General features: G+C 42.7%; 1 protein-coding gene across 4 annotated transcripts; it reads right to left on the bottom strand.

The window, feature by feature from the left end:
* Positions 1-20: 20 nt before the first annotated feature.
* Positions 21-27,969, bottom strand: TNFAIP3 (TNF alpha induced protein 3). Of its 4 annotated transcripts, XR_008204570.1 has the most exons (11): positions 27,550-27,969; positions 24,936-25,248; positions 20,638-20,828; positions 20,267-20,414; positions 19,903-20,073; positions 19,017-19,197; positions 16,657-17,576; positions 15,114-15,343; positions 14,130-14,349; positions 6,255-6,424; positions 21-5,525 (listed from the first exon to the last, which is right to left on the bottom strand). XR_008204570.1 is itself a non-coding variant. In XM_052674566.1 (10 exons), exons 2-10 carry the CDS (start codon positions 25,231-25,233, stop codon positions 6,417-6,419), a joined length of 2,367 nt encoding a protein of 788 aa, XP_052530526.1. In that variant the 5' UTR covers positions 25,234-25,248; positions 27,550-27,969; the 3' UTR covers positions 5,884-6,416. The 4 variants fall into 4 exon arrangements, 3 of the variants coding, with proteins under 3 accessions (XP_052530526.1, XP_052530521.1, XP_052530532.1); XM_052674566.1 differs by lacking the exon at positions 21-5,525 and having other exon boundaries at positions 5,884-6,424; XM_052674561.1 differs by lacking the exons at positions 21-5,525; positions 6,255-6,424 and having other exon boundaries at positions 12,633-14,349; positions 27,550-27,968.

Genomic DNA, 27,969 nt, shown 5'->3' with positions numbered 1-27,969 from the left:
TGACAGGACAAGGACAAGCAGGTCTTCAGCACTTTCCACTGAAAACAGATGCAGCAATAAGTGAAAATAGCTCAGCACAAAGCCCAGTGCCTGTGTGTGCTCCCGAGCACAAAGTGGATTAAAGCTACTTGCAGCTGTGTAGGCTGCTAATCTCTTGGTGGAAACATTTCTTAATTCTGCAACAGGTGGCCCTGAATAACCTAGAAAAAATCAAGAACTTCTTCCCTCTTGGTGTCACTCTTACTTGGAGGCAGAGAAGCAATACAAGAGAACACAGGCGAGCAGCCACAACCGTGTCACCTCTTTTCCAACTAACAGTGACTTGTCCCCATCAGCACATAAACAGAAACATGGGCATCTGCAACATTTCATCCTTGGTCTTTCACCTGGTCTTTGACTACAGAATGGTGGTCAGTTGAAGACAAAATGCTGCTGTTGCTGTAAACTGTGTTTAAATATACTTACACTGAGCACCTTAGCAAATTACTAAAATTAAAAATTAAAAAAAAAAAAAAATAACAAAGACATGGCACAAAAAAAGTCTGTCCCTGTTAGATATTTTGAACATTTAGGCTCATTCCTTGGGAGCTGTGAAGTCCTGCAAATTTCTCAAATCAATTGTGGTGCTTGTTTGCACCAGAAATGACAGCAGGCTGCAGGCTGCTGGCCAAGCAGCCAGGAGGCTGCGGTGAGAGAGGAGGAGGCAAAAAGTTGCTAAAAGAGGAACTGGGAAGGGGAATCTGCCCACAGGGAAACTTTTCACAGCTGGCAGTGTCACAGCACTCTCACTGTGAGACGGCGGCTGTGCAACCACAAACTAATGACTGAGGTCCACAGTACTCACAACACCTTCCCGGCATGGACAGGCAGCAATGAGCCTCTGACACTGGAAAGCACAGAGATGAAGATATCAGGACTCCAAAACAGATGGGAGACCATGCATACAGGGAAACTGTGGAGATCTGTCACCCCGTGGAAGATGGTGGAGTGGTGGGAACAGAAGGTACCTTTTGGGGATATCAGACGGATGTGCATGGTATGCTGACTCCAGCCACAGGCTTACTTCCCGTCTGATGTTTTTGCTTAAGAAATGGATGGAAGTACCCTGTGACACTTTGGAGAAATATGAGAATATTTTCACATCGCTTGGAGAGATGTGGTTGGAAATGTAAGCTACATCTGAGTCAACTCAAGCTGAACTGAAATAAAGAACAATTGAGATTTATGTATAAACGTTTGATCCTCGCGTATATGAACTTGTGAAAGACTCCTTAAGTGTCTGAGGAGCAAGAAATATTTTCACGTGGGAAAGGAAGAGGTTGCATGAATCACACCATGCTTCCAACTTAGATTTTACAGTAGTGATAGTTTAGAGAGGAGAGATACAATCTACAAGTTGGTAGAATTTATTCTTGAAACATGTCTGTGGAAATGCTGTACCTAGGACAAACGAAAGAAAAGAAGTATAAAAAAAAAGTTATCTAAGTCTGAATAAACCACTTTGTTTAGCAAAACATCTGTATGATCTGTTTAAGTCAGTATTGTAATGATAAGCCACATTAAATCTGTGCAGATAAGTCAGCACAAATGGTTTGTTTCCCTCATGTCACTGAGGAGGAGGAGTCTGTATAATTACGAGGCCAAGGACAACTAGGAGACATTTGTCAAAATCATCCTTGATTTCTTTCACACAGGTATTGAACAAATGACATCAAATCTGTTTTTGTGGTCACATTCCCCCGGATAGCAGAGTATGGGCATGGTCCAAGAAGAAGAAGTGGAGGTGCTGCTAGGTGGCTCAGTGGTACACCACAGCATCCCTTGGAGAGTGAAGGAAGACAAACAGAGAAAGAGCCCCTGTACTGCCTGTTGGCACAGCAACCAGACTCATTCAGCCTGGGTAAGTATTTAAATGTGGATTTATTATTAAGATCTTTTATTTAGATGTGTGGGTTTTGATCAAGCCAGAAGTGGGAGGACAAAAATAACCATCTGTAGGTTGGGAAAAATCACTTGTCACTTGTTGAGGAAAGTCAGGTTATTCTGTGACAATGCCAGCATGGTTTCTGGGTGTGGTATGACTTTTCCTGTTTCTCACCATTTTCAATGAGATGATGCCTTTTAGTTTCAGTGATTAACTTAACCTGATAAACTTAATTCTGGTGACAAAATAAACATAGCTGCAAGCAAGATCTCATTTTCCTCTCACTACTTGCTTTGTTTAAGCAACCTGTTATTTGTAGAGGAAAGCAAGGTAGAATGTAAGTATATGCTGTCCCTTGCTTTTACCTATGCTTTCAGTAACATTTCAGTAATATTGTGCCAGGCAACAATTCTATGTTAAGATTTTGACATAACATACAATGATATTGAAAAAATCATACGTTGTTTTGGTAGCTTTACAAATGGGCAGAAGCTGCATCCCTTTAATAAAGAGTCAGCAAAACCCCTCTGCTTTCTCTCTTCATTTTGATCATTGTTTTTGTCAGCTTGTGTGGTTCTTCTTGGCAATTAATTTTGTTTAAAGAGACAACACGTTAATCTCATGTAGTCACAAATACAAACCTCTTTTTTTGCAAATGCCCAAACCAGCAGTGGGCCTCTTTGGAGCCAGCTTGAACAGGCTCTTGTCTGCTATGGGCATCTGCTGAGCTCTCTTCACAGAGACCACCCCCCTGCAGCCCCCATGCTAACAAAACCTTGCCATGTGAGACCAATAGAAGAATGAAGAGACAAAAATTACTGTTCAGACCTACTAGATAAAAATATTCTGGTGACAAATGGCCCTGAGGTGTCCTCAGTCCTGAGAGCCCCAACACAGAGTCATTGGAGATGAGAGGGACGTGGAAATCAGATAAATGGACATTGCTCTTGAAAAAGGCTTCCCTTGGGTTGTTTCCAACCACAGATCTGACGCAACCCCACCACTGAGCAGGACCAAAGAAATATCCACTACACAAAAAGTTAATAGAGAGAATGTGTGTAAGAATAGGAGTTTTTGTTTCTACTTCAGGGATGCACTATCCTCTGCTTTATCCACATGGGAGTGGAGGCAGAAAGCCCTCGCTGTTTTGCTTATGCTCCTAGGTAAACCTCAGTGCAAATACATGAATTACTATTTCTTAAATTAATGCTTTCCTGCTGAAAGTTTTCAGTGTCCTGGTGGAGGAAATCCATAACACATCATTTTCTCCTATTTAACACAGGAAAAGAATAATATATAAATTGCTTTTAATCATGTTTGTAGTTTGTTTAGCCTTGGTACAACACAACAATTGAGTGGAACTACAAATAAAAGCCATCACATTTTCCAGGCTGAAAGAAAAGGAACCTTTTCTCTGCTGTGTGGGAACAACTCAGCAGCAGGAATATGGCAGTGGAGCTGGATGAATTGTGCAGACATGTAGGAGGAGAGAACTTTCTGCATTACCACATATTGCCAAAACCTGAAGGTTGAACTGTAAGCTAGTACACACGATGTGTCATCCATTAGTTCATTTGACATCTGAGTTGTTTCTTATAGTGTGACCACTTCTCACCCACATACAGGGATTGAAACTCCCCGAAGTCTAGTGCAGGATGGCAGATGTGGTAGTTTGCACGTTTGGGACAGAGGATAGGTAAAAAATTTGCCTGGTATGAAACTTTTCTGAGGGCTTCACTTTGTTTATGTTTCGTGGGGTTTAGCTGGGTATACAGGGACTAATAAAAGTTAATGTTATTGGTGAACTTTTCCGCTGCGTTATACCACTGTAGGTCAATTTTGACCTATGTAAAATGATTAGATCTTTTAAATATAATTTCATTGTACAAAAACAGCACGTGGACATTTATAGGAGGAACTTAGCAATATTTTGGACTTCTTCGCTTGTCCAACCTGCAATCACGTTGAAGGAAAATCAAAGGTTAGCAAAACTAAAGGCAATAAAGAATTTTTATCATCAAATTCAACTCAGAAGTAGTAAGCATCTCCTCTGGAGGTAAACACTTCTAAATAATGCAAAGGTGAAAAGTGTTCTGTAAACTTCCTGGTTTTTTTTTTCTTTTTATTTTTTTCAGTTTGTCTTACCTGTAAGTGTAATGGGAAGTGCTGTTCTTATGTGATATAAGTAAATAACATCACTTTTCCTGAATCCAACTTACAGCCGCAAATCTTGCAAAAGTTACTTAAAGCACAATTGCTCCTGTGATTCCACGTTAATTAATAAAAACCATGCTTTTCTGACATCAGTTTCTAGTATGATTTGTAAAAGGAATAATGTAGACTTCTGTGAGGTACTTGCTTCAATAATATACAATGTTGTGTCAGAAAAATACAGAAACTCTCGCTGCAAAAAACAGCGTGCACTTTGAAATGGAAAACTTATAAGTAGGGTGGCAGTAAGTAATCTTCAGCACATGGCTTCTCTACTTATTTTCTACAGAGATCCTTGCCAGATTTGACCTAATTCAACTTTTTCTTCTGTGGGAAAGACTAACAGAATGGTAAAAATTAAGGAGACAGAAGAGTCTGTAAAACAGTATAAAGTAGATGGATTAGCAGTCTAGACCCGCTGGAACAAACATATTTTAATACAGGAGAATTATAACCTGAAAACAACAAAGAGGGTAGGAGGGCACAACGGGCAAATATCTTAGCATGAGTTTGTTTGTTGCAGAGGTAAAAAAGAATTATGCAGTTTGTGGATGTATAAACAAGCTAGGAGAAGTGGTTTTTCCCCTGTATTTCTCATTGCTGAGATCTTTTTTCCATGGTAGTAATTCTAAGCTTTTACTGGTACTTCCCAATTCTCACTGAGATTACAATTTTATCTTTATTAGGAACATTTTTCCACTGCAAGGAGGGTGTTTCTTCTTTGATTATGGCAATAAATCACCACAGTAATAGCTAACAGCCAACTAGAGAGGAGATGAACTTCTCACTTTGCTTCCACAGTGGTTTATTTTCATCTCCCTTGATAACTTTGAAAACCTCAGAGTAAATAAATGGTCAATTATATCCCCCTATTCATAACCTTTATCATTGCATGAGCTGGATACAAACTCTTGCATACATCTCTATGATTCAAAGAAGCTGAACCAACCAGAAGTAATTTGCAGAACTATGCCCAGTGCTCCAGCTTGCAGTTTGACACCATTTTGCTCTGTTAGGAGGAGAACTGATGATAGAGACATGTGGTTCTACGGTGCAATTCCATCTACAGCAAAGGAAAAGCCTGTTTCTTTGAATGTATTATTAATGCAAGTGGAGCAGACATTGTCCTTGGTAACAGTACCAAGTGTCTTGCAGTTAACACTCCGTCCAAACAGTCCTGCCTTCATATTACTGCACTTACACTGGTTTCCTACACTGGAAACATACAGGGCCTGAGCTGGGAATTTTTTGGGAATTCAAATACATTTCTTCAACACTCAAAGAAACTGTGGAAATGGTAGGGTAACTGTTTAGTGCAGGGATGTGTATCTTGCTCCACATGCTCCATCTGGGCAAGTTTCATCCTGGTTCTTGTATGTCCAAAGAATACCTGGAAGAAAACACAACAACTTAACTTCAGAAAAATGAAAAATTTTCTAAAGTTGAGCCTCAATTGGTCTCAAAATTACATTGTTGGAGGGAAGCAAGCACATCATCAATACAGATAGAAACAGTAAGTATAATTATTTAAGTACCAGACATTTCACCCCAGGATTGGGTGGGGTTGGAGATTCATGAGCCTTGAGGTCTCTTTCAACCCTGGCCATTCTGTGATTGTATGATCCTTGATTCTGTCGTGTCAGAGCATATTGTAATCATTAATCAGTTAAATGTCATAACTATTGAGAGGAGTTATGTGTTACTCCTTTAATTTCTTGCAAAACAAATATATATTCATGGATGGTTAAATGCCTCAGAGACACAAGGAATTTCATTGATTTTGGGAGGCACTAGTTGCTGTAAGTTATAAGCATTTTCATGGCTTGTTCAGCATCAAAATCTGATTAGTTAGTGAGTTACAAAGTAAAAGATAATCTGCATATTGCCCTAATTTTATAGCTTTCTTCAAGGAGAAACATCAACTTCTAAATGGTGCGTGGGATTCATCTACTCCAGCGTCACCTTTGCAGAGTAAACATCTACATCTGAGCTAGTCATCTGTGTGCCCCTTATAGTCAAGTGAAGGAAAGGCAGCTGAGATTAATTCCGCCCTGGGTGTCTGCACTGCAAAAGCGGAACACCAAAGTGCAGCCTACACCAGCCGTGGTCATCCACTTACCCTTGCCTTTCATATTTGCTATCCCGAGATTCACCGGAAAAAATTACAAAGTGTATCCAGGGGATTTCCATGCAGTCCTTGATGCTATCTTTAGAGTGCTCAAACGGAGTTGCAGAATAAAGAACTTGTTTGTACTTTTTCTTGTGTCTACTTGTCTCTGCTTCACTCAGCTGAAAACAAGAAAGTTTATAGATTAAACACTTACTGGTTCCACATGCCTGTGAAGTTATCATCTCCTGTTTTTGCTGTCCTCTCTGATGTCCTGCAATTATTTTCCACTTATTACAGGCTTTGCTGGATTCATACTATATATCGATGATATTTCCCCTATTGCAGTATTTAAACAGGTTTGTTCAATTTTTACAAATTAGCATGTACTTTCAAGTATCTCGTTCCTTTTTAACTGAGCAAAAATAAGTCATAATCAATATGGGTCAGATACGCTTTCCCTAGCAGTGATAATGCTTAGTTACACCCTGAAACATAACAAAAAATGCATGCTAATAAAAAGAGTTGAAGAGCAAACATTGTTTTGGCAGCTGTACGATAGATGTTATTAGTACAAGCTGAAACTTCATTGTGGGGAAGAAAAAAAAAAAAGAGAGAGATAAAGCCTATCTCTATTTGCAGCTGAATTTGATGAGTTTAATTCAAAGTTATTTCCAAATAGGAAGCATTGTCAGCTCAAAGAGGTATAAACTGAAATATGGAAGGTCAACCCAAAGCAGAGCTCAGCCAAACTTCTGCATTCTTACAGAAGAAGCCGTCTACAAGATGAAGAAGGCAAACCCAAGTAGGAGTGTTTGGGGCTGGATGTTTCCAGCAAGCTGCACTTCACACTCTATCACCTTCTCCAAAGTGACAGATTGGAGGAACACATCCTCCCCAAAAACTGACCCCAGGAGCACCCTGACTGGTGTGGCAGTGGGAGACAGCAAGACAGAATTCACCAGGAGACAAAGGGAGACCACCACATGCACTCTGGGGAGCTGAAGCTGGAAACCTACAGCATGCAGGCGCTTCTGTAAGTGCATGTGTAGCTGTGGTGAAAAGTATCATGAAGCTCTGTACAATGCAGATCAGCTTGTCCTTGGTCACAGCTGCTGGTGGGTTGCTATTCTGGTAGAGGAAAACCAGCCTGGATCAAAGTACACGTGAGGTAACTTAACACTGTAGTGACCTTACAACATGAGGACACAAGGAAAACAAAAGCCTCGAGGAGGACTGAACTCATGTAGCCCAGAGTGGATGTCTGACCTAGGCCCAGTGCAGGAGAGAAAAGCAAAGCTCACGTCTGAAGTAACAGCAAAGCAAACTGAAAGTCAGTGAGTTACATAATGAAATCCCAACAATATGAAACTCTGCTTTAATAAGTCTTCCCTGCTGAGCACCCAAAAGAAAGAGCGAGAGAAAGAAAATTCTGGTGATGAACATGTTAAATTTGACATTCATGTAGCCTCGAGTCTGGCAGAGCCCAAGCTACATGCCTGCTCTGAGTAATGCATTGTGAACTTTAGTGGTGCACACGACTGATATGACTCACGCACAGGAGCACTGGCAAGTACTGGAGGATCCAAGCACCTGCCCCAGCATCAGCCTTCAAAGAGATCTGCTCTGCTGAGGGTCAGCATTCATGGCTTTATTACCACCCCCAAACTTCCCCTTTTTTTAAAAAAAAAAAAGAAAAAAAAGGTCTCTGGAAATGATTTTTTTTCTTTTAGGCAGTAGATGTAGGCTGGTCTAGACATGCACGTGATTGTGAAACAGCGTGCAACATCATCTTTTTTGCTGGCTGTGTATCAATAATATGTAATTGAAAAATGATGTGATCTGTTCCCTCAAGTAAAAATGTTTTATCTTCATTGCAGGCTATAAATTAGAGGGTAAGTAAGCTACAAGCTATCCTACTGGAACCTCGGTCAGGCTACTTTTCTTGCTTTTTAAGTGACTGTGCACTAAGGACCACAGAAAAAGATGAGATGCCTAATTACCATTACATTGTAACGAGCAGCTAGTGCAAGATGTGTCATTATTTACAAGAGGACTTAACAGCCAGGTCTGCTTACTTAGGGATGTCTTTGCGGCATGTGGGTTCCAACAGCAGCAACTGAATGCCTCTTTTTTCACTCCAGAACACATAAACGGAAGTAAGAGACTGTTTGTGTAAGATACTTGGCCAAATTCCCATCCTAATTTTCCTACAGAAAACCTAGAGTAAAGTTGCTGAAGTCCATCAAATTATTAAGGGTTGACATATACAGTATAAATGTTAACAGATCTCACAGCAAAATGTTTACCAGCCATCACTTTGGCGCACCCTCTTGTGTCACGAATATCAGACAAGAGGAAATGAAATGATTGCTTCAGTCATTCATTTTAGTAAGTGGGAATTCTGGCCACGTGTTCTCAGGCTGCACAGTGCTTCATGCTACGGCCAGGCCTTGTCCCACAGTACCTGAGAGCAGCCAGTGGCAGAGGTGCTTGTTTCAAAGTGAGGAACACTGCACAGGGCTGCCATGCTCGGAGCAGAGCCCCAGCTCACCAGCTGGGCTTTACATTGTAAATGAGAAGGGAATTTTGACCCCTTCTTGTGACGTGCCACTGAGCAGCGGCTTTGAAAAAAAGAATGGGGTGGGAATTGGATGAACTCACCATATGCAGTTGTATTAGATCATATGAATCCCTTGAAACAAAGCCATAAGCAGAGGATAAAACCTAAGTTTCCCCCATGGTAATTCACCAGGGGAAATCTTACTTCCTGCCCAACATCACGTATTTGTACCAGGCACTGACAAAAAAAAAAAAAAAAAAAAGTGTGGGGAGGAAAAACACGAATAAATAACAGAAAGAATCATTGCTGTCAGAGATCAAGGGTAGTGGGAGGGGGAGAGATTACGTACACAGTGCTCAGTTTAGTGAGGCCGGAGGAGGGGGCAGTCTGCACAGCACGCCGTAGGCTGTCTTTCATTATTAGACACAGGGAGTTTTTTGAAAATTAGCATCAGTACAAAAAGATGTCATCATAAAACTCCCAAGCAAAATTACCTGCTCTTATTTCAGGTTTCTGTTTGACCAACATTAAAGACGTTCTAATATATGTACATGAAGGATTTTTTTATCTTTTTAATGACTGTCTTGGTAACTCGAGATGCTGCTGCACTGTGCTCATCAGGTTGCCTCTAGCAGCAGCTCACTGGCAGAGGGAAGTGGCAGAAGGCAGAAGGGGACTGCAGGGGACTGACCAGCTCAGCTTCACTACTCCTTGGGAAGACTATGGTGGGCTTCTCCAAAATAACCACAGCTGACCAAGGCAAGGGGAATTAACAAAGTGGCAGCTCAGTTAAGTCTCTTCTGAGCATTTTCTCTTTCTTCCTGTGCTTCCAACTCTTCTGAACAAGGCAAGCGTTGGTATTACCAGTGTTTATCACCAATATGGGAGACAGCAGCAGCACAGAGATTACTGACCAAGCTCATGTGAGCACACTGAATCTGCTCCCACCAGGAACAAGTTTGCTGCACTGCTTATTAAATACAGGCAACTGAAAAGTGTTCTTTCTTATTTCACATTTATTTTAAGCTGAAATCTTAACTGCTCAGCATTGTGGTTTTCTTTTTCGGTGTTTTGCATATTATACTATTGTGTCCTATTCAAGTATGCTGGATAAAATTACATAATTGCTCTTCCCCCCCATGCAAAACTTGCATCATATCACTATGCTAAGCCACTTATTTTACAAGGATTAAACAAGCAAGCATTTTTACTTCTTTCAGTAAAGTAGATCTCCTTCACATAGCCACTTGAAAGTCCCTGTTGCACCTGTATGGAAGAGAAGGTTAGAGCTTTCTCACCCAATCCTGGGTGAGAAGGATTCCTAAATGTATCCAGAGAGCTTCAGTCTCACTGGGATCTTTTTAATGTGTGTATCCAAATTGCTGAATTGCCTTTTCTCCTATTCCTACCATTGTCAGTGTATGGGCCATCCTATGGGATGGTTTTTGGTGCAAAAAGTTGCCAAACTACAGTTCCAGATGAAGTTACTGAGACTTAGCTGAAGAGCTGTGTAACTGCATTTGCAACACTGAGCAATGTGTGAGCCAAAGAAATTGTTACCAATGCTTTATTTTAGACACTGAAAATGTACCAGTGACACACTGATCCATAATCCAAAAACCTTGGGAACTACTGCTATAGGAAAAAAGAGATGGATATCAATTCTGTTGAGCACCTGCGGTTTCTTTCTCCCAGAAGAAATAACAGCAATTCCCAAGAATTTGCTTTAAGCATGCACTTCTAATTTACAACCAAAGCATTGAGCTATCTTAGGGGTGCTGACCCAAGCTACGGGTGCTGAGTCCTAAGACCACTTCAACTCACTGGTTTGTGTCCTTGTGAACTGCCCCGGTGCCTAGCCCAGGGCCATTCCCCATGGGAAGTTTGGAACATGTTAATGCCTAGATCTGTGGCCAGAATATGGCTTCAGCTGGCCTGTCACTCTTCAGCTCACAGGCCACTGGCTGTGTCACTGTGCATTACTCCTGCTCCAAAGGCCCAAGTTTTGCCTAAAAGATAACATTTAGATCATCTATCTTCTCAGTCAGGAAGAATTACTGAGTCTATCTACAAGTATTCCTTTATTTAGGGATTCATTTTATTAATGAACACGTAAGCACAGCCTGCAAAAACATTCCATTCCTGTACCATGTCATAAGGAATTTCCACTCAAAAAAGAATCTAGGAAACACTGGTGTCTCAGCAAAGGGGCTTCTTTCTCCAAGTGGTCTCAAAAAGGGAGAATCCAAATGAAAGTTCCCTCTTACAGAACAGGAAGGAAAAAAATACTTGAGGAGCTGTGCAGACAACAGAAAGCACGAGAGGGTCAAAATCCCCTCGGGGCATTAGGGAAATACCAAAGTATTAAAAAAAAAAAAAAAAAAAAAAAAGGCACTAATATCTTTAAAGTTCCCACACGAGTCAGTCACAAGAAACAGGCTGGGCACTCATTTACATATGAGCTTCAGAACGAGATGAGCCACACGTGACTTCAAAGTTATGACAAACAGGCCTGGAAAGCAGCAGAAAATCAAGGGGATTCAGGCATTTCAGGTGAAACCCTTCTGTGCAGAGGCTGCAGTCAGTGGCAAGCAGAGGTAAACAACCTTCCCCTTCCCAGCTCCCCTGTCAGAATCTGAAGAATAGGAACACACTGTAGAGATTGAGCTGGGAGGCCTGAGAGGCTCTGCCTTGAGGGAGCAGACAGACTTCAGGCTGTCTGCTTTGAAAGGACGTGGCACACCATCCAAAGGGAGGTGAGCTAAACTATGTGTGAGGAAGATTGGCAGAAACTCAGGAATGTGAGTGAGCTGTGAGAATTACAAACACTAGCTGAGCTATCACAAACGTACCCGAGAATATAGCACCTGTGTGGTTTCAAGTAGGAAGGTACTGAAGCATGTGCTAAAGCATGCTCCTGAATGAAGAATGAAAGGTCGATGAGGGCAGAGAGCAGCCCACTAGGAGACAGGGTGGGCAGGATCACCTCTTAGGAGAGATTCCTCTGTCAGAGCACACAGAGAGGCTTGCAGCCTCTTCTACTTTTCCCTTCAGACTGTGGGTAGCATCTAGAATTCATGGTGGGATGCAGTACTGCCTGTTTAGGCAGAGGCTTGAAATATTGGAGCACCAATATTGCAAGCATCCTCAGGCTCTGCTGAGGGAGTGTTACAGCTCAGAAAGCCCCTGGAAGCCTGGCTGGGTTTGGATGAACTTGCAATGACAAGAAAAAAACCCTTTCAGGTATTTTTCAGCTAAACAATTAGCAACTTGCTTATCAGGAGCTTGTGAGCAAGTCAGATGCCAAGACCAAAAAACTGAAGGCCTTCCCTGCTTCTCCCAGAGAGAGGAGATAGCAGGGCCAGCCTGGACCTTTGCTCCTGCACATATGGGGAGCTCTCATGACCATCACCACCTCCCAGAGTGGCACTCAAGCCAGCTGGGAATCCTTAGGGTAACTGGAGGATGAATGAAGAAAGAAAAGTTAAATCTGCCTGGCTTAGCTTCCCCTGCAGCCTGGTCCAGCCCCATCCTTACTCGGCTGCACTCAGCTCTAGGAACAGAAGACTGAGTACACACACGAGCTAAGTCCTGATGTACACTGACTGCATGGTGTCCCACAAAGTACCAAGAGCTCTTCCTAAGAGGACAATGAGGTACCGAGAGACTGCAGAGATTCACAAGCTACTGCCTTCTGAAAATACTTGGCTACACAACCTGAAACAGAGGACATCAGTGACATGCTCATTGGTCATCCTAGATAGAAATCCTTTTGCAATGGGTGACGTGCTCAACTGTGCTCCCTTCCATCAATATAAAATACCAAATTCAATCCTTCAATAATTTATTTCTTTATATCTGAGAATGTTTTTCAATCATACATTTAAGTTTGCAAATTTCAACACAAGAGTAAATATACGTAAAAAAAATCCTAGATGTGCAAATTTCAAGTTGCATTGTTTGAAATAATATAAATATTTTAATAAACATATGTTCACATTAACATTAAAAATATATAAAATTTAACAGAAACGAGTTATTTTAATTTTTTGCTTCTTTTTTTTTTTTAATATCTAGAAAAAAAGATTCTAAGCTTGATAAGGAAATTAGAAAAGATATCACCCCCAAAACAGCAGCAGCAAAATAGATACTGAAAACTTAAAAGGTATGAAAGGAGATAAGAGGGTATCAGGCACAACAGTAAAGGTAAATTTGCTGAAGAACTGCAGATTGAGAAGTAAATGCGTGAACTCCAGAAGTAAAGTCTCGATCCTAAGGCACCCCATTGCCAAGCTCCAAGCTGTTAGGCACAATGTCAGAATCACATTAAGGATAACAGAAAAAAGTGAGAGAAATAGGGAGTGGGGGTGTGAACAGCAGCATGTGTATTTCTGACAGTGACAGAGAAGAAAGTTGCTTTGGCTTCAAAATTTGAAGATGCCTAAGATGAACAGCTTTTGTGTCTGTTTTTTCTTCTACTGGAGACAATTCCTTCCACATGTGAGAGGAACTGCAGGATTCTGACTTTCCATCACAAATGTGTAAAAGTTACTTCTGTCATCACTTTATCTTTCCAGCTGTCTTTGATTTTGGGAAAGGATCTAAATGCTGACCACTACTTGTCTTGTTTAAGATTGCAGTTTGCCAAGGGCTCTGCAATCCCAGAACCACTCACTGATACCATACCAAACGCCCGCACAAGCTCCAGCCTTGCTGAGTTCCACAAAATCAGAAGCAAGAAGTGAGCAAACCAAAGGAAGTTTCTTCAGACAACCTCACTCTGTTTTGACTGCAAGTTACACCAGTCTGTCCTGGGGGATCTCTCTCAGCAAAGACTCGCCTCTGACCAGCATACATCAATACAGATTTCCCACACTGACGAGATGAGCTGTGAGTCCTCCTTGTATGGGTGCTGAGGAGGTACTGAGAAAGAGGCAGAATCAGGAAGCTCTTTGGAATGAAATGCTTCAAACTTCCAACTGAAAAGTCCAAGAATTAAATACAGCATGACAGGAGCTTATTCATGAAAGACAGCTTTGTGCAGAAAGCAACTGGCCCTCCTTAGCAGTTCTTGTATGCAGTGTTTAGAGGAAATACATACTTATTCCCATTCTTGGGAATAAACAGGAACATGGGCAGACAGGTTACATTTCCCCCCTAGCCCCTGCTCCCAGGACTGATAAGTGTTTTGGACATAGCACCATTTCAGTTTAGGAAGGAGCTGGTATCGCTTTCTTCTTCTTTACGAACTCTTCCTCTCTGCTAGCCGTAGATCTGTTTGAACTGGTAGCATTCATTGCAATAACCATTGCACTTGTTATTACCATAGTGGTCGCAAGCAGGGGCTCGACAGCGTTGCTTCGGAGGCTCATCTGTGGCTGGCTCCCTGGGACCCCCCAGCTGCACAAGCTGGCCAACGCGCTGGCACTGCTGGCACAGCTCACTGCTTCTGCAGGCCAGGTTGTTTCGACACGAAGCCACAGCACACTGTCTCTTCTGGCTAGTCAGTGCTGCTCGCTGTAGATCTCTGCGCTGTCCTGTTCTCTTGAAACACATTAAAAACGCTGTCAGTTGTCATGCTGGTAGCACAAGTGGCATTTCATTTACTTTCACCTGTGCTAATGTATTGTATACGGGACCACTGGGGGGTTGTTAGCAATCACAAACAACAAACACCGCTGCAAAAATTGCAAGGGCTTTGGGAGACTGCTTTGCAAAGTAGAAAATTCAAACTGAAGCTATTGGGCTTTCCAGATCCTAAGACGACACATACTTCTTCTGAGGAGTAAAATACCAAGAGACAATTCAGGCCTTACCAATGAATAGCATAAGTTTTGTCACCTCCTAGAAAAACAGTTTTATATCTTTGGTAATTCTCAATTCTAAAACCAAAACAAACCAAGTAAAAAAGCCTAGAAAAGAAAATTTGTAGTGTGCTCAATGAAAAAAGGAACATGAAGCAGACTAAACCTCTTGATGCAATTACATAGCTCTCAAGGGATGAATGAAAATCCTTGTACAAACAGCAAACAAAGCAAACTGTGGGTACAGCTGCTTCCACTGAAATTGCTGGTCAAATTCCAGGTGGGTAAAACTAAGAACTGACAGCCACAATAATCCTAAATTGCGAATGACCATCAGAAACACTGCTCAGTTGTAGCAAGCGGAAATCATGAGATACCTTACACTAGTCTTCCCATGACACTTAAAAAATTCTCATGTTGCTGCATCCTATTACACGCTCTGAGTCACCCTCATAAGGGAAAAACATGCTAAACAAAAGGAAGGTTTTCAAAGTTCATACTTACTTCAGGCTGTCTTACTAGCTGCTCTTCTGTCCTTCTGGCTTCCTGAAATCGCTGGCTCTGGGCTTTAATGAAACAGTTCTGGCAGTAGCCCTCCAGCATGGTGCTACCCAGGGTTCCACAGTTCTGCTGCTGGCAAGACATATTGTGGAAAGCGGCAGCTGAGCTCCCCTGTTGACCAGCTGCTGAGGAATTCCTCTGAGATCTCCTCTGATGGCGTAGTGAAGCACTGTCTGTAATGCAAAGAAAGGACAGGGGAAATGTGAATGAGCCCAACAGATTCTACGGCCCAAAGCGACTACAAGAAGCTCCTCAATATGCAAAGAAAAAAAGCAAAAAATTGGCTCGCCCCAAACACTGAATTTGGACAACCCTGATACCTCTCAGTCAAAGCACATTCCTTCAGTTAACATCAACAAAGGGCTACTATAGACTGATCTTTACATCAAACAGCTGATTCAAGAAGAAACTGCTCACAGCATGGAAACTGGATCTCACTAAAGACAAGGAAAATCACCACTGGTTTTAAAATGTCATCTGTGATAGATCCCAACTCTTCCCCTCTGTCCTCCTTCATTTCAGTCACGTGAGGTAGTGTAAGTACAGTAGCACAGAGCTTAATAGGTTAATGCACCCTATACTTCTTAATCTAATGAGGCAATCATATATTCCACAGTCATAACAGTTTTCCTTGTGAACATTCAAAAATAAGCTTTTGCAAGCTAGCGTAATAGGTCCTTAATGCAAAAGTACATGGAAAATGTAGCACTGACATGCCTGTCAGCAACAAAACTGTTTTGTAAGAGGAAAATACTACTTATCTCATGTGCCTTCCACCTTCTGTACCCAAAGGCACTTGCCTGTGTAACAGCAGCAGCATAGAAGTTGAAGATTTCACAACGTGATTTATTTACAGACTATTTTAGGGCTCAATTTTAAGCATATATGTGGACTATCAAGAAACATTTCAAGGTCCATTATAACAATATACTCCTATGTTACTATAAAATACTTATTTTGGATTATCTACACATTATATTTGCACATTAACTACAGACAAATTCTGCTTGCTCTGTTTATCAAGGAGATTTCAGTCATTACTCCAGTTCATATCTGTTAGATCCAGAATGGATAGAGATCTTCAAATTCATGCCAAGTTTTTAAAAAACTTTCCAAACACAATTGGTTTTCAATACAATATCACTTCCTTCACCAATTCCTACAACTGGTCTAGCTATGATGATATTTAATCTGAGAAGATTTATATCAAAACATGTATGGTTACAAGGCATCAAAAATGGTGCTTGATTGACCAAGTTTTTCTTTCATGGAAGCCAATGGAAAGTTTTACAAGATTTCACATATCCCACACTGTTATTGCACACCTCTCTTTTGGGATAGTAATAGCCAATAAAGCACATTTTCCTCACACTGCTGCTTTTGCTACACAGTGTTTGTCACCTCTTGATCTTCTAGAGCACAGCATGTGCAAAACTTCAGTTTCAGTATCTGCACCACATCTGACAAATCTCACATCTTCACTTACCATGGTTTTCCCTGTATTCAAAGAAGCACAGAGTGCAAAAGCCCTCATTCTGAGCTGTTCCAAAAAACTTGCAGCCAGGCTTCCTGCAGAGCTTACTTCCCTTCTTCTCTTCCAAAGTGTGTGGGGCATGAGGCAGTGCAGCCAACGGCAGCTCATCACAATTGTTGTTGGGAGCTTGCTGGCAGGAATGCTGAAGGAGGCTCTGTGGGATCTGGGATGGGTCAGATGTAGATCTCTGATGGCACGTGGGTACAAAACCAGGGCTGCCATTCGAGGAGCGCTCTGTAGTCCTTTTGAAACAAGTGCTGCATATGCCATTAAATGTCCTATTGGCCTTCTGAAGGCAGACTTTACACGTGGCATAGTCCAAGCATCTCTGGTCATCTAAATTATTACAAGGAGCAAGCTGTCTGGCATTGTAGCAGCGTTCACAAAGTCCGTTGTGTTGCACGTTTAAGGTGAAGGGGCAGTCTGGAGTCCGGCATTTCATGGCAGTGGTTTCACTATAGAGGAAAAGGCTGGGAGCAGTTGGGGGTGCAGAGCGAGGCCCTGTTACAGCCTCCTCAGACATCCACCCCCCAGGTTCACAAGCTTTACCACAGCCCAACCCAGCTGCCTTCAGTTTCTCAGGTGCTGCTTCAGTGACCTGCTTTCTTCCTTTGCTTCCTTGTGACCTCCGCTCATAGCACTCGTGGCAGTAGGGCTGGGTGTTCACAGACATATAGAAAGGGCAGTTTGGAGTTTCACATTTCACCTGTAAGAGGGAGAGCTGGGAAAAAGACAGTTCCTGTCTGTTCCTGGAGCAGGCCTCTTTTCTGGCAGGTTCAGCATGCTCCTGCCATTTCTTGTACTCATGCTGCACCAGTTGAAAGTAATCTTCCACAAGATTTATTTCTTTGGGCAGGTTGCCTTCATCCAACCTGACAGACAAAACAAACAAATAAATAAATAATATACACATACACAAAAAAAAAATATGGTTGAAAAGGCCAGATAGTAGGGGTGGAGGCAAATATAAGCGACATGAGGAGGAAATTGAGATTTAATATACATCCATATTACTCAGCTTGAAGATCCAGGATGTTAAACTGTTGCTGTAAATGGAAATAATTTGAAAAGCAGGTGTTCAGTGATGTCAAATAGAGACTTTCACATCTAAAGAAATGGTCTCACACAGTGCTAAACGGAAGTATTCTTGAAAGGATTTTCAAGGTGAGGCTTTTCTGTCTCTGAAAGCTGTTTGCGGGAAGAATAGTCGGATAATCTTTCAGAAATAAAAAGAAAATCTCCCAAATTCTAAATTTGTCTGAAGACCAGTGCTTAGTAGAGTTGAAACTAGAGTGTCCTCTTCTTCAGCCCATGCTAAGAACATATCTTCCATACTCTAGACACAATACTTCATGATAAACTTCATTATGAAACCTGCTCCTGTTTTTGCCCTCTGGGGTCTGTAGCTACTAGTCAAATTCTTCAAACAAACTAGGTGGTGTCAGTTCAGTATGTGCACTGCTAGTACTCCTAGCAGAATCCCTACCCAAACCCTGACAGCAAGGAAAATCCCACATTGCAGCTTTACCATGCAGTAGTTTGGAGGATGAGGAGCTAGTGTTGCTAGCATTACTCAAGAGCCTATTGGGGCAGCAGGAGAAGCTTGATTACTACTGCATTTATCCTTTGGGTATTAGGCGACCAAAGCAGAACAACTCGACAGCACAGAGATATCTCTGCAGGCTGCAATGGAAGTAATGACAGTCATAAAGGGGCAGGCAGACACCACTGCCAGAGATCCCCACATGCAAAAAGCTGGCAGTTGCAGTCAGTTGCTCAACATGTTACTGACTGCCAGGGGCAAGAGGGCAGATGCCAGCTCCTTCACTGGCCACAGCTTCCTGCCTGCTGCACTACCGCAGGAACACAGCCTTTCAAGGCATCTATGCTTCAAAAAGATTGCCAAATATTTTCCCCAGCATAGACAGAACTACACCACGTACACTTCAGGCAGTTTTCCCTTCCATAAAGTGCAAGAGTTCTGTGTAACCAGTTCCTGGTCTTAACTGCTTTCCAGCCACTTTCCTAAGCAATCTAAAAGTCAATGAAAGTAAGAAAGTAACCCATTGGTTTTACTTTTCTAAAATATTAGGCTCAAGCTGCTAAGTCCGAAAACATTTTTGCCTTTGAATATGGTTAGAGCTCAATACTACTTAGATCTGTATCAATAGAAATGCCAGTATTTTTTATTGCAGAGGATATATACTGCCAAATATATAGGAATATACTGCCAAAGTAGGAAAGATGAAAAGCACACAAGGCTGGATCCTACCACTACTTTAAACAACTGTGGAAACAGAAATGAAACTCACTTTGCAGCATTAATTAAATGAGTTGTGCCATGATCCCAGCCTTGCACTGGAATTTCTATGACTATCAAGTAGTCTTTCAGCAGCTGCTCCTTCTCCCTCTCCTCTGCATCTGTCAGAAAGTGCACGTTCAAATCCTCGAATCTGCCTCGTTCGCTGGTGACCAGAGGGACAGCCCGGATTTCTGTATGGAAACATAAAGGTTTAGCATAGATATTTTATCAGATGAGAGTATGAGATACAACACTGCTACTGAACTTCGGGGAGACAAGAGAAGGGCTGGCAAGACCAAATGGTTTCTAAAGAGCACAAATGAGAGAGGAGGCAGATAAGCCTCCAGACTACAGATCAAACCTCATCCCACTGCAATTCTAATGTCCCCGTAGCATAATTGTCTTCTCACTGTTGGAAGTATCATAGATCTTACTTCACTGCATATTTTCATGGAATGACGCCCTAACCTGAACCTAGAGAACTGTTACCCATTCAGAAGAAATACATACTTTGCCATCTTCAAAACATCTCATCACATCTGCTAGGCAGCAGCACACAGGTGTGAGACCATGTCCTTCAAAGCTTTTCATGGAGGGGCATAAAAAGGGGGCCAGAGCACTGCAAAGCAGAGGCCACCATTTGTCTTGTCCAAGCCTTGATGCAGGTGAGCTGTGCTCCCTTTTCAGCTGGCATTTTGAAGACAATCTTTAGTTTCTTTTCAGATTTACAGACAGCTGTTTCTGTTTTAATTTTAACGATGTATTCCAAAGGAATCTTCTACATCAATTTTAACTTTCAAAAAGCAAATATAAACCAGGTTGTATTTTAAATTCTTTAGCAGCATAACAAAATTGAAGGCCCTATGCAAATACTAGATAATGTATGTGAAAAATACCTGGCCCACTGTCCTTCAGGGTCACAAGTGGTGTAAAATGCATATTGTCATAGCCGAGCACAATTGGATATCTGTAGCATTCTTCAGCTGGCCAGAGGAGTGGCAGGTAAACACCACCAACGTTCAGAGGAGCAAAACTGGAGCCTGATTCTAAACTTCTCACAACTTTATCTACATAAGGGAGAAAAAGAAAATCTGTTAAGTTGGTGCAATTGGCAAAGAGAAAAAAACATTTGGGGTACATCAGAAATACTGCCAGTTCTGAAAGATGCCTATGTGAAAACAGCAATTAGCAAGCTCACATTACTAATAAAGCACAGACTAATGCAGTCCTTAATGAAGGATGACATGCTGGACAACTCACCTGCAAGGACAACGATTGGTCTTCTGAGGATATTAGCAAGAACAAAGATGTGGATTTCTTCCAGTGCATTATAAGGAAGTCTGTTTCGAGCCCCAGATGTTTCCGGGGAGGTCATTTCAATGAGGTACTCCCACTCCTCCTCCCAGTTCTGAGAAAAAAAACATCCATCAGTTCAAAACCAGTCCAAAGACACAGGGGTCAGGAACCAACTGCAGCACTCAAAATATTTACGTTTTCCCATTTTCTCCAAAAGAACAATATTTCTGTTCTTCAACTAACAGTGGAATACGTGAAGCCAAAAATGAAAGAAAATCAACAAGGCAACACTGACAAGCATTCAGGAACCAGCGTGATCTCCCAGGCCTCCTTACCCGGGTGTCAAAGTGGAGTCCTGTTTGCACAAACTCCTGGGATTTAATAGCCTCCCGCTGCCAGCGCAGCTTGAAGTTCTGTGTGTCAGTCTCCCTGAGTGCACTAAACAACGTTTTCCTTAAGACGAGGTCAACATCTTCAATACCCCACATGTACTGTGATGCAGCGTGCATGAGGCAATTTCCATCACCTGCATAAAAAAAAACAACATTGTTTTTAAACGGCTATTTAAATACAACCTCACCAACACATGAGATGTGGCAATACGCAGCAAATACACATATTCCATGTGCACTTCTCTCTAAGGCTCTGCCAGAAGGCTTTTCTCAAGCAGATCACAGCTAAGAACGCTCTGCTCAGGAGAATAAAGCAAGTTGTTTCCTTTCCTCTGGTTGTCCCTTCACTGCTCAGTAAGCTGCCACTCAGCAGTGGCAGGAAACTTGATATTTATTTAACTTGGACTGATACCACAAACTGAACCCAAAACAACTTTTGGGTTGACTGCAAAGGTCAAACATAGTTGAAATTGCTTTTAAACATAATTGAGTCACTTTAAAAGTACAACAGAATGTGTAAATCTCCTTCACCAACGCTTACACTAATGTATTCACTCAATGGCGTAGGGTTGAGGTAATGGAAAACACTAAGAATATCCTATAGTAACAGCAAGCTTCACTTCCTCTGACAAGGGCTGCAGTGATAGGCCTTGCTCGGTGGAGGAATTACAAAGACTGAGAGACAGTATGAGATTTCTATGAAGTAATTGTAGGAACACCTCTTGCCTTCCTCTCAGTACTGACAGCTGTATGCTGCACTGCTGAACGTTTAAGCTTTGCTTTCCTAAAACACAAAATTAACGTTAGCTAAATGAAAAACAGTGATTTGATTTCCATTCAGACAATCCCTTCAACTGAAAGAGTCCTCCCTACGTGTAGGAAGAAAAGCAGTGTTCTGCAGTTTCAGAGGGGAGGAACTGAGAATCAGATTGGTTAATTAACTAAATTAAAAGGTGTGACAAACCATGCCTATGGCTGGAGTTCAAATTCTGCATCTACCCATCCTCTTCAATAGCCTTTTGAAAGGGAAATACCAAGAATCATTATGGTCATAGAATGGCCTGGGTTGAAAAGGACCACAATGATCATCTGGTTTCCACCCCCCTGCTACGTGCAGGGTCGCCAACCACCAGACCAGGTTGCCCAGAGCCACATCCAGCCGGGTCATGTCATGGCCCCAGATGCAAAATTAGGTCTGGTGTTTAATACAGGGGGAAGCAGTTTCATCAAAAGTTAAGAAACCACAGTGATTTCCTTGGAATAGAGTACATTAACTATCATAGAACTGCAAGATTTTTCTCATACTGGAGTTAAAATAAAGACTACCACCACACATACACACTTGAAACCATGCATTATATGTAACGAGCTCAAGTAAGTCACTGGATGAACACTTCTGCTATTTTTTCTGATATGTTGAGAAAAATCTACAACAAACACCAAAGCAATCACTTGAGAGGTACTTCACGTTTTATAAACTGTTATGGGCTCCTTGCACTCCAGGTTCCTTACACTGGCTTCTTGTTTTTGAATGACATCTTGCATTGCTTACCTAAAGTCTGCAGCCTGCCTGTTTGAGCTAAAGAATTCAGGGAGCAACATATAATATAGAAAAACTGCCTGGGTTTCCTTCTGAACAAGAGAGATGAGATATGAATCCCAGGAAAATTTTCCCTTTGCAAAATCTAGAGCAAAGATAAGATTTTTTTTTATTTTTTTTTTTCTTTCAGAGCTGACTTTCAGTTCTTTATTGAGAAGCACCACACCAAATTCCTTACACAGCACTTGGAATTCCCCAGCGCTATTTGACTAGCAGTTGAGCAACAGCCGTACTTTTTGTTCTGCTGCCCGCACAGCTGAACAGCAAAGCCTCCCTCGGACTTTCCCGGGGGTGTGGCTGGGTGAATTGGAATGAATGCCTATTCATTATACAAGTGAAATCGCCGCAGCCAATAGATGATGGAATTTTTGGTGTGTGTTGTTTTCAAAAAAGCAGTTTCCATTTTTGTGCCACCTACGGCCTTTCCTCCTATTCCCCCTGCACACGTCCGCAAATAAACGTGTAGCGATTTGAAAGTTGGGGTTTTTCTTATGCCATAAACTCACGTACGTGTGAGGTAAAAATAGACGTTAAGAGATCCTACAGGAGAATCGCTTTCTTTGTTTTGAACAATCAAAACTGTCAGAAAGAAAGAACACAGATTTTTCTTAGAAAAAACCCATCAGTGACTGAAGGAACTAATGCATTCCTCCCACATCTCCACGTTGTGCAGTTGCATGCTTTTAAAATATTCTTTATGCCACGTGGAGAAAAAAAAAAAGCTCACATTTTTTTCCCCACTCACTTGAATAACATTATTTTACAGGCTAGCACAGGGATTCTCCAGGCTTCCGTCCTGTTTTTCAGGGATCACTCCTTCAGCCCAGTTTACCTTCCCCCTTGTGCAAAGCTGTGTCTACTTTGCATAAACCGCAGGCTCTCAGCGCCACTCCTCCCTCCTTTCCATGCCCTCAGCGACCTTACAGCACCGAACCCACACCATGTGCACAGCACTGGCTGCGTGAGGTATGGGAGGGAATACAAATCAACCTCTTGACTTTGCCACTCCTAAGCCAGCTCTAATATTTCAGCATCCTATATACTGGAACACCTACTCACTAGATGGAATGCCAGTCCACAAGTCTGTAACACCGGCGTACATTCCTGACACAAGGACCTGACACAAGGGACCCCATTCATGGAGTAACCTGTAAGAAGCAGCAGCAACTGCCTGCCCAGTCAGTTATTGAACCCTGCAGAACTCCTGCTACTATCAGATGTGGGATTCCAAAACCTATGCACTTTGCTGCGGACAAAACCTATGTACATTGACCATATTCATGGAAGATCTGTTAAAGCATATCCAAGAGGAGCAAAACTTTGAAGGCTCTACATATGGAGCAATGCCACCCTCCTGGGACTTGCCAAGCACTGGCTGTCCTAGCTGAATTCCCAGTCCTCCTGGAAGTTCAAGATTATGCAGCCTTTAAGGGCACTCAACTGCAGCCAAATGCAGATGCAGCCCATAAAGCCCACCAAAAGTTCAGTGCTTCTGTTACAGTGACAGATGTGTACCTCTGGACTGGGCTCTTCAAGGTCAGAGCAGTTGCATCTACATGGTGGTTCTGTCTTTATGGCTTTTGTGAAGCATGGCTGTGTACAATCAGACAGGGAAGAAAAGACTTAGAAGAAAAGGTTTAGAAAAACAAGGACTATGTGTACATAAACAGATCAGAAAATAAACACCCAAAGAGCACGATGCTGGGACTTGAACTAGGCTGAAGGCCTACCACATCCAGTGTTTCTACAACCAGTGTCACCTGCTCCCTGAACAAAAAATCTCTATTTCCCATGTTCTTGGATTCATCACTTTCCCAGTCTACGTTCCCAGTTTGGGGCTCTCTATACAGCAGAGAATCCTGAGTCTGAGTTTGCAGCTGCATGATCATAACTCATAACTGTTACCAAATCTTTCCTGCATTGAACGTGAAATCCTAGCAATTCTCACAGTCATGTGCTAAATTTTCCTGCGTGATTATATGGCTTCTTGTACCCTACAAAGAAATATTTGTACTACCTCTATTTCATTTATAGCATCTGATACAATAAGCATAAAGTAACCCTACAGAGAAGTCATATAGCCAGCACCAACCTTTGAGAGAAAAGGCCATTAATTTTTGCTGCCCGAGGCACATGGAAGAATGGCTGTCAAGCCCTAAGGAAAGGCAGAATCTCGCAGACCCTGCTAAGTAGCTGAGCACCAGGGAGCTGGCTGTGTGTAGAGCTCAGCCTGCTGCAAGCGAGGTCAGCTTGGCAGAGCTCCACAAGGGTGCTACCATCTGGCCTGTATACAAGGAACAAATCCCTGCTGCTCAAAGCATTCCAAACCTCCACCTGCCCAGCGTTAAGGGCTGATCACTGCTTCTAATAGAAGAGCTGACATGTCAAGAGTCAAGTCCATGAAACAATGACGGAACAGTGCTCTCACATGCTATTTTTCCTCTGACATGCCAAAAGTTACTGATGTTATGAAAATACCTGAGAATTTTTCAGGCCACTCATCATGCCATGAGATGGGCGGGTGATTGCTATAGACTCCAGACAGCATGCCACCCGGACAGAATTTAAGCTTACACAACTAAGAAAAACAGATCCGTATTACCTATTTTAAAGTGAGTGCAAAGACCTGCTCACAGCTTACCATTAGTTTTCAAAGGCACAAGTCTCCTGACTTCCATGCACCAGTTCAGCTTCCTCTGGCGCTCCAGCGAAGTCTGGGTGGCTTGGTCAGTCAGGGCCTTCTGAAGCATTTCCCGGAATTGAGGGCAAAACTGGCACATTCTGAACATTTCTATAGTGTATCTGTGCATAGTCCTGAAGTGGTGAATTATTCCACTGGGAGGTCTGACCAGATCTTCAGGTGTCCTCTCTCTAATCTTCACAGCCTTCAGCATGTTGCTCTGATACAAAGCCTGAGGAAGGATGTGTTGGCCAGCCATGTTCCTAGACAAAATCTGAAACGAAAAGTATTCTCTTACTGACTTGTTAATTGCCCTTGCTCTGCAGCGCTATCAGTTTTGCAGAGATTAAGAACACACTTCTATATGTGGAATTCTAGTTGCTGTTTTGACTGTAAAGTACATAGAGTGGATGCCAGCCACTGAGACTTATGCAGACCATTATTTTTAAAGTTCACCTCCATCAGCCTCTCTGCATTACTCAAAGATAACTACTGAAGAGCTTATCCCACCCATTTATTGTGATCATTTATTGAACTACTGAAGGGAGTTCATTCATCACTAAGGAGATTATGTCATTGTACAAAAAAAGGCAGTCAAATGAAAGCAAGGGTAGAAAAAGGCAAGATCAAGGGAAGGAAAAACTATCTTGGAAACTTAACTAATTGATAATTGCACAGTGTAATACCATATGAACTTGCTGAACTTTCAGCACGTTCCAAACTCGTGTTTTGATGACATGCCAAAAAAGCAGATAATGTCCATTTCAGATTTCCGCAGCCCATGCATTCTGATGAGGATGCTGGGTATAGCATAAAAAGAGCCTGGATATCACATGCCGTGCTAGATTCTGTCCTATACTTACATTGGCTGAAGATGGTAAAGGAGGTATTAGTGGCAGACCAAGCACCCAGGGACAGACCTGTGTTACCCTTCTCGAGGCTCCTTCTGTTTTGTGAGCAGAATAGCACTGCAGAGGTGCTCGTGCAGCATGTGGGGGTGCAAGCTGTGGTGCCACTATTACTCAGCGCTAAGTCAACATCGCTGAAAAAGCATTTCCACTTGGCTCAAAAACCCCAATATTTTTCCATAGTGGGACAAGCAGTGTTTACTGCCCCGTATCCCTTTCTTCAGTACCTCTGGCTTGATGGGCTACAGCAGGAAGAAAAAAAAAAAACCCATAACCTCAAAGTATCTATAGTCTGAAATAATCATTCTGGGCACGCTAACTCTGTGGCTAGCTGCAGGCAGACGCAGGGACCACACTCTCACATCCCACCTGTGCACTGCAGTAACACCATGAGCTTTTGTTTTTATATGGCGAGAGTACATGCTGTCCACATGGACTACTGCTCTGCTCACAAAGCCAAATTTCTATCAAGCAAAATAAAGGTTTGCATACCTAACATTTAGAATTCAGTTGGTTACACCAGGAGTGAGGATTATGAATTTAGGGACAAATACCAAATCACAGGTATATATCAAGACCTCAATACATCCTACACCAAGTATAGGGTGACCAGAAACAAGAGAAAGCTTCCTAACAGCTGCTTCTCATCTTCCCCTAACCAATATATTTTCATACACACCACTCACATAAATCATCCATACATTTAAACATAGGATTGAGGAATGACAGATAAACATATTAACCTGTCTAATAACCACAGCTCTGCTTTGCACAGAGATGGCCACAGTACTGAATTCCTAAGTTACGTAAGTAGAGTGATTGAGTCAATGAGGTTTTTTTTACCCAAATAAAGACTTATCAGATGATTAATCACTACTGGCACAGACCCTTGAAGTGGTTATTTCCAGCTTTAGGTAACAAAAAGTACTGAGTTTACAGAAGCGTTCACTGGAACTGTGAATTCAATGTTCTGTAATATTCTACGGACATTTTCCCCTTCAGAAGTGGAAACTACTGTTTGTGCCATTTACATTGAACATCAATCAAGGCAAAAAAAGAACAACCCTGACTGTGAGAAACAGAGCAGTGAAGCAGCTCAGCAGCCACAGAAGCTAACAACTCAAAGCACAGTAAGACTTTAGAAGCTGTATTGGCTTTCACTGCACTGTACTTCTCTGCATGGCCACGCTACTATCACCTTTTAGCATGTAATTATTGAGTTTGCAGAAAAAAGAAAAAAAAAAAAAGAGGAAAAAAAAAGCTGGGAAAAGTGCAGCATATAGTTCTGCAGCATATAATATGGAAGATGCTGGACTCGGGGAAATCTGCGTTCTGTTCTGAAACGTGGCAGAGTCGCGCTCCAGCTCTGTCCCCTAAACGAAGAAGCCAAAGGTAAACTCCTGCCGGCCGGACCTGCAACGAGGCTAAAAGCGTCTTGCAGCCTCCAATCTCCGTCACTCGGAGGCGCGGGCTCCAGCAGCCCCAGCCGGGCCTCCCAGCCTGCTGGACGCGCCGCTGCTGAGCGCAGCCCGCCGCCCCACGCTCTTCCTGCAACCCCGGCCCGCCGCCAGTCAACAGAGGGCACAATTCCACCGCCCGCCGCGGGACCGATAACAAAACCTCCAGAAATCCGTCGGGCAGCTTCTCCCCGCCCTAGCAGCGCTCACCTCTCGAGCGGCGAGCTCCTCCGGGCACGGGATCGATCCGCCGGTGAATGCTGTTCAGCAGCCGGGCCGCGGCGAAGGCACGCAGCCGGGCTCGGTCGCCATCAACGAGCGGCCGGCAGCAGGCCCGGGTTGACCTGGCCGCGTTCCCGTCCGCCGCCCCCCTCTCCGATGCGGAGCTGCTGCCGCCGCTACCTCTGCCGCGGAATGAAGGGCTGAGCTCAGCCTCTTGTTTTCTTTCCCCTTTCTGTTTCAGCGCCTGGACAGGAAAAAAAAAAAAAAAAAAAAAAAAAAAGACAACAACAAAAAAAACCCCAGCGGGGATTTCCACCGTCAGCGCTTGGGACTTTCCGACATGTGACAACAGCAGCGCCGGCACCGCCGGATCCTCGTGCCGCCGGCAGGGGGCGCCGCAGCGCTCTC

Source organism: Tympanuchus pallidicinctus, unplaced genomic scaffold (assembly GCF_026119805.1).
Source record: "Tympanuchus pallidicinctus isolate F22 unplaced genomic scaffold, pur_lepc_1.0 scaffold1, whole genome shotgun sequence".
In the NCBI taxonomy this organism is placed as follows: Eukaryota; Metazoa; Chordata; class Aves; order Galliformes; family Phasianidae; genus Tympanuchus; species Tympanuchus pallidicinctus.
This window is presented reverse-complemented; position numbering and strand designations above follow the sequence as displayed.